General features: G+C 37.5%; 1 protein-coding gene across 1 annotated transcript; it reads left to right on the plus strand.

Annotated features, from left to right (window-relative positions):
• The first annotated feature begins 646 nt into the window (after nt 1-646).
• Nucleotides 647-7,269, plus strand: LOC134806628 (uncharacterized). Its single transcript, XM_063779955.1, has 2 exons — nt 647-1,521; nt 6,085-7,269. Exons 1-2 carry the CDS (start codon nt 870-872, stop codon nt 6,651-6,653), a joined length of 1,221 nt encoding a protein of 406 aa, XP_063636025.1. The 5' UTR covers nt 647-869; the 3' UTR covers nt 6,654-7,269.
• Nucleotides 7,270-7,741: the final 472 nt, after the last annotated feature.

Below are 7,741 nucleotides of genomic sequence, written 5' to 3' on the forward strand. Positions count from 1 at the left end.
TGAACTTACTACTAATAAGTTCATACCTTTATAGTTAGTTTCTTTTAAATACTTATTCCATGTTAAACAAATATATCCAAAAAAGTATGTTATAAACTTTTATAGGTGTTTAGCCTGAGAAAGTAATTTTGTGTATCCGTGATTTGTAAGTGCTTGGTTTAATGTACAGCATATTACTTTGTATATTGTATATATATTTTAAAATAAAGAACATATAAAAACAAACAAACAAACCATACCCGACAAACATCGAAATAGTACTTTGTTTGTTTTTTTTACTTAGTGTATTTTTTTTAAATCATGTGTCGTTAGGCGTAAGACCTAACGATTTTTTTTAGTAGTACTATTTCGCATGTTGCCGTACCTCGGTTTTGTTTAGGTATATGTGGGCGGCAATCCTTGATGTTTGTTTAAATGTATGTTTCTAAATAATTTTAATTAGATTTTTATTATTTAAATCGATAGTTGCAAATAAATATAAAATATATTTGATTTAAAGGAAGTATAGTCAATTGACTGTTTAATTATAATTTCGATATGATAAACTGAATGTGTTTAATTAAAATAATCTCAAAATTAATGTATTAAATATTTATTTTTTATTAAATTAATTGTTATTTTGAAACGATTCCGGAAGTATTAATAAATGGGAGTTGTACTGATAAACAACTGTAGCGCAGGTGGTGTGGCGTGATCTCAGGTAGTCCCACCTGGAGGGGTAGGGTTGAAAAGGTTATTTAAGTGGTTGCATGCCTTTGTTTCGATTCATTCTTATGCTAAGCCTAGATTGTGTAAGAGCTATCTATACTCGTAAATAAAAGTGAGTTAACAAGTGAAACGTCTATTTCTTCGTTACTACTCCTAACCTAATGGATGGTCATGAGAACTGGTTACCACCCGGTGACCATGCAGACCATGCGCATAGTGGAACTTCGCCGACAGCAGCGGTGGGATCACAATCCCCTATACTAGGCGGGCGTCGACGATCGGTTATTCAACCTGAGCCTACTTTTACCATGGACCAAGTGATGAGCCTGGTAACCACAGTCACCAAGCAAGCAGCAGCAAGTGCTGTTAATGCGGCACTGTCTGCCACTGCCGCTAATCCACAACAGCCGGCGCTACCCCGTGAACGAGGAAATTTCTACCTACCCCCGTTCGACCCGGATGTACGATCTCATGATATTCGAGATTGGTGCGCTAATGTCGATGAAACCATTTCCGTCTTCTCTATATCACCTCAAGAAGCACGGATGAAAGCCATACTTCAGTTAAAAGGAAGAGCAAAAGTGTGGGCCGACACGTGGTCTCTACATTCAACTACTTGGGATCAGGTGAAGGAAGATCTAATCAAGACATTCTCAAAGGAGTTCCGGTATGCTGATGATGTACAGAAGTGGCGCAACTACACGTCGGACCAAGCAGCGAGCTACGCCGAATACGCCACTACAGCTTGGACATTATTCAAGCGCGTGCGGCCGGAAGCGAATGATGCCGATGCTGTGGATGCTGTTATCACAGGTATTTATCCTGAACATATTAGATCTGAATTATTACGAAGTACGCCTGACTCTTTGCCTAAACTAGTATCTGTTTTGAAGACATACCGTAAACGCAAATTCGATACACTAGAAAAAACGAATAATAATAACAATTCTAAGAAAGCTCGCCCCACTGAAGTAGGTGTTAAACCAGATTATTCGTCTACTATTTGCTATAGGTGTAATAAACCTGGTCATCGCTTTCGTGATTGCAAGGCGCTTAATTCTTCCGGATCTGATAACTCCCCCACCGTCGGTAGCGAGTCTAAAGCACCTACTGATACTAAATCAGTTGAATGCAAATATTGTAAGAAAAAGGGCCATGTTGAAAAGAATTGTTTTCGTAAAATGTTAAATGAACGGTCGAATGCAGACAAGTTAGTAAACCTTTGCAGCAATCTTTCCGGCAGGGCCCGTAGTACTACTACAGTTAAAATAGGTGATGTTACTTATCCTTGCTTGTTTGATACTGGGTCTGATTGTTCACTGATGCGGAAACGCTTCTCTGGTTCGATTCCCGGGAAGAGAAAGGCTGTTAATGCCACTTTTTTCGGTGCTGGTGAGCACCCATTTGATTCAAGACAGACCATTACTAATACGGTAGAAATAGGTGGTACTTGTGTCGAGTTAGAGTTTTATGTTGTTGAAGATACTGAGATACAAGATGATATCATAATTGGATTTGACCTTTTGCAAATACCTGGTCTTAGTGTCACTCAAACACGAGATGAAATTTCAGTGAAACGCAATTTCTTAATAAGCAAATGCACACAAAAAGAATCATGTCTTGAGCCTGTTTTTGATACTGACGTAAAAGATACTGATTTACTTAAAAAATTACATGATATTGTTGATAAATATAAAGACAGCTTTACGACTGGAAATCGCGTTTCTAAAGTAAATACCGGTGAATTGAAAATAAGACTTAAAAACCCTGACAAAATTGTACAGCGTCGACCTTATAGATTATCACCTACTGAGCGCGAAAAGGTTAAGGAAATGATTGCAGATCTCAAAAGCAATGGAATAATTCGTGAAAGTTCTTCACCTTTTAGCAGTCCAATTTTGCTAGTTAAGAAAAAGGATGGTTCTGATCGCCTTTGCGTTGATTTCCGTGAGCTGAATGCTAACACTTTAAGAGACCACTTTCCATTGCCTTTGATTGCTGATCAGATAGATAAGTTAGGAAAGGCGCGTTACTTTACACGTCTTGACATGACCGCCGGGTTTCATCAGATTCCTATTGCTGAAGACTCGATCGAAAAGACATCATTTGTGACCCCTGATGGACAATACGAGTATTTACGTATGCCTTTTGGCCTTTGCAATGCGCCTTCCGTCTATCAGCGCGCCATAAACAAAGCACTAGGCGACTATAAAGATAACATTGCTTTAGTCTATCTTGACGATATTCTTATTATGTCTGAAACGCCTGAAGAAGGTTTGCGCAACCTTGATCTTGTCCTAAAACGATTAACTGACTCCGGTTTTTCATTAAACGTTTCTAAATGTACTTTTTTGAAAACTTCAATCGAATATCTGGGGAACATTGTAGAAAACGGGACCGTTAAACCCAGTCCTAGAAAGATTGAGGCTTTATCCAGTTCCCCGGTACCCAGAAACATAAAAGAATTGCGCCAGTTTAATGGACTAGCTGGGTATTTTCGGAAATATGTACCAAATTTCTCAAAGATTATGATTCCCCTTTATGAACTTACCAAGAGTAACGTACCATGGAACTGGACAGAGCGTCAAGAACAGGCTAGAAAAGAGATAATCAGTCGCTTGACATCTTCTCCTTTGCTTACGATATTTGATCCGGATTTGCCGACCGAACTCCATACGGATGCCAGTTCTCTCGGCTATGGCGGCGTTTTAATTCAAAAAAGAGATCAAGAAGCTCACGTTATTGGGTACTTTAGTATGAGAACGACCAGCGCAGAAAGTAAATATCATTCATATGAACTTGAAACGCTGGCCGTTGTAAAGGCAATAAAACATTTTCGTCATTTTTTATATGGGCGATCATTTAAAGTCATAACTGATTGCAATTCACTTAAAGCGTCTCGACACAAAAAGGAGTTAACGCCTAGAGTTCACCGCTGGTGGACCTTTTTACAAAACTATGAATTTGAGATTGAATACCGTAAGGGTGAAAGATTGGCTCACGCAGATTACTTCAGTAGAAATCCTGTAGATACCCGTGAATCTAACAAATCACCAAAACAATCAAAACCTTTGCTATTTTCAGCCAATGTTACCACTCTTGACCATAACTGGCTGCTTATAGAACAAAAACGCGACCCCATACTTAAAAATATCGTAGAACAGCTGAATTCAGACTCTATACCTCAAGATATAGCCAATACATACGTTATATTACAGGACAAATTGCTCAGAAGAAAAGTTCAAATTGATAACAAAACACGGAAACTTATTATTGTCCCATGTAGTTATCGATGGAATCTTATTGCTCACTATCACTCAACACTTCAACACTTTAGCTGGGAAAAGGTATTAGCCAAAATTAGAGAACAATACTGGTTCCCTAATATGTCCAAATTAGTTCGCAAATTTATAGAAAACTGCGTCAGTTGCCGAGTTCGAAAGGGCGTATCTGGAGCTAGGCAAATCTCTCTACATCCCATTGATAAAGTGGCTGTGCCCTTTCATACCGTCCATGCGGACATAACTGGACTAGGGCTTGCAAATATTCGAAACTTTCAGGTATTCGAATATTCGACTTTTTCTGACGACATATTCGAATATTCGAATAATTATTCGAATATTATAAAAAATAAGAAAAAGAACGAGAAATCGGTTTATTATCGTTTTATTCAAAAGCTTATTTCACATATTGCTAAAACTAATGATATTTTGCAGAAATCCACTTAATTGACTAGATTTTATCATCCTACTATGAGATGCCCACATTTATAAAAACAAGTAAAACGCCAAAATAAGACGTATTCAATATTTCTAGATAAAACTTTTATTATAAATGCGCCGTTGAGTGAAATAATATAACTTTAATCATCTAAACCAAACCTAGGTATGTAAGATATTTTTTAATACAGTTGCTCACAAAGTGCTACTTTACGTAGCTGTTTAGCGTGCGGAAAGTTGGTTATGTCGAACTAGTGCTTTTTACTTTTCCAATTTTTTTAAATTTATACTTGTTCCAATTCACGACTACTTATTGATGAGTGTTAATATTAGTTTCCTTTAAACGTCGTAATCAGCATAAAAACCTACTGTTAATGTAAGAATATGAAAAATATACATATTTCATATTTTAATACTTACCTCTTCATCATTATAACACGTTTATTTTTTAATATTGAATATTGAAAATTCCGTTCTTAATAAGGTGTCTGAATGGAACGGAATAGCTGCCAAACGCCCATAGATATAATATACTTAAAGACGACGTCTAAGCGAGCTGTCACTGTTACCACTTTTGTTTAGTGTACGATTAACAATGTTTTACTTATTTTTTCGCAACTGTATTAAAAAACGTCGTTCGATACACGTGCGGAAATGTCATTCTTCACTCGTCCCGAGTCTTCCCACTCGCCTGCGGCTCGTGGCAAGATATCTCGGTACTCGTGAAGTAATGACATACCTTCCGCACTAGCATCGAAATGTACTATTTTTTAGTAGGTAATTATTTTCTGATTTAAATTAACTTGTAGTCACTCAGAGGCCTTAATTAATGGTCGGCTTAATTATATAATATTGGAATATTTAAGGGAAAAAGTTAGTTGACTACTGGATTATTCGTCAGCTAAAGGTGCATAGTTAGATTACCTAGTTGGGCAGGTTTGGTATGATCAAATTTGAGAATTGCGATAAGTGCGGGCAAGGTTTAGTCTTAATAAACAGAATGACCCTTTAACTTAAAACTTATGCACCGTAAAAATAACATACTTTTTGATTTCGTTTTCTTTCAAATTGGGTTAGGTTTCACTATATTCACGAAGTCTATCGAGAGGAATACAGTAAAAAATATTATTTCCTTCGTATTTGGGTACCTACCCATTACTCATTCACTGTAAATACCCGGAAAACACACAGAAACTGTAACTGCAGCGGATTAAATAGATTTTTTATAGTAATAAAAAATATTCGAATATTCGAAACCTGAGCGGCCGAATATTCGAATATCAAAACAGGCCGAATATTCGACAAATTCGAATATTCGAATATTCGAATTGCAAGCCCTAAACTGGACGTATGAATGGGACCCGAAGTGAGGCCGAGTATGCATTTGTTTTTATAGACGCATTTACCAAATACGTTCATCTAGCTTATGCTGACGATCGTACAACAGATTCCGCTATAAAAAGCTTTCAGGAATTAATAACTATATTTGGTACCCCGGCACGTCTTATAACAGATCAAGATAAAAGTATGACGTCGCTAGAGTTTAAAGAATTATGAAATAAATTTCGTATTGAACATCACGTTGTGGCTAAAGGCGCTAGTAGGGCAAATGGTCAGGCAGAGCGTATTATGAAAATAATAAAAGATAATATGTCAGTGGTGGAGCTTGATAAACCGTGGTATTCTGCTATGCAAGATCTACAGTTAGCAATTAATTGTACGATTTCTAAAAGTACCGGTAAAAGTCCATTAGAACTGTTGCTAGGGAAAAAATGTTCGCCACCCGCTATCAAGCTTCTCCAAGTTGACGATGATGAGCCTATAGAGGACCTTACTTCTGTTAGAAATGTTTGTAAGCAAAGGATGGACGAGCGATCTTTTCAAGACAAATTGAGGTTTGATATAGGTAAAGCGCGGGTCAAACCTTACAAAGTGGGAGATTTTGTTTTGATGCGTCGTCATGAAAGACATACTACCAAACTGGGTGCAAAATTTGAGGGCCCCATGGAGATATTGGAAATATTACCTAACGACCGCTATAAATTAAAACATGTCAATTTACGTGGAAGTACTGAAAAGATCGCTAGCCATGATTTCTTAAGACCTGCTCCTACGGGACAGACAGATCCATTTGATAATGATGATGACGAGTCTGCCGTGTGGGCGGTGGATGAGACGAGTAGCAGTGTTCAAAATGAAGACTGCTCTCAGTCCGAGACCCAATAAACGTGGTTTAATTAATTAGATATTATTATGCATTGTTCCACCTTATCCACAACACCTTCCTTATAACGCTGGCTGGCCACCACGCGTTTCCTTTTTCCCGGTCTTGACGGCTAGATCTCTATGTTGAGTGATGCCGGTGTGGGCTAGATCCCAGGATGGGTGATGCCAGGATCAGCGCAGGGAGCGCGCTGGAGCAGAATGGCCGTGTGGGCGGCAATCCTTGATGTTTGTTTAAATGTATGTTTTTAAATAATTTTAATTAGATTTTTATTATTTAAATCGATAGTTGCAAATAAATATAAAATATATTTGATTTAAAGGAAGTATAGTCAATTGACTGTTTAATTATAATTTCGATATGATAAACTGAATGTGTTTAATTAAAATAATCTCAAAATTAATGTATTAAATATTTATTTTTTATTAAATTAATTGTTATTTTGAAACGATTCCGGAAGTATTAATAAATGGGAGTTGTACTGATAAACAACTGTAGCGCAGGTGGTGTGGCGTGATCTCAGGTAGTCCCACCTGGAGGGGTAGGGTTGAAAAGGTTATTTAAGTGGTTGCATGCCTTTGTTTCGATTCATTCTTATGCTAAGCCTAGATTGTGTAAGAGCTATCTATACTCGTAAATAAAAGTGAGTTAACAAGTGAAACGTCTATTTCTTCGTTACTACTCCTAACCTAATGGATGGTCATGAGAACTGGTTACCACCCGGTGACCATGCAGACCATGCGCATAGTGGAACTTCGCCGACATATACCATATTTTTGGGGGTTTTGTGCAACATGATTTTGGACGTTTCGTTTCCTCCGACAAGTCAGTCGGGGATAGGGCTTCCAAATACCGGACTTCGCACAATACCGGTATTAATACCGAAACTGTCTTCATTAATACCGGGATCCCGGGATCCCGGTATTGAATAATATATGAATCGCTAAAAAACTATAATTTTATTAAAAAGGGAAATTAAAAAGGGTTACTGTAACACCAGATATGTCCTAAAAGCTTTTAGAACAATAAACAATCAATGTCGCCATCAGCATTAATTTTATTTCACACTCCAGGCGGCTTAGCGCGGTCG

This window comes from Cydia splendana, chromosome 3 (genome assembly GCF_910591565.1).
Source record: "Cydia splendana chromosome 3, ilCydSple1.2, whole genome shotgun sequence".
NCBI classification, from domain to species: domain Eukaryota; kingdom Metazoa; phylum Arthropoda; class Insecta; order Lepidoptera; family Tortricidae; genus Cydia; species Cydia splendana.

Coding starts and splice junctions, on each gene's coding strand:
- LOC134806628 (XM_063779955.1), top strand. CDS start 870: ATGGATGGTCATGAGAACTGGTTACCACCCGGTGACCATGCAGACCAT. Junction 1,522..6,084: donor TGTGGATGCTGTTATCACAG/GTATTTATCCTG, acceptor ATAATATGTCAG/TGGTGGAGCTTGATAAACCG.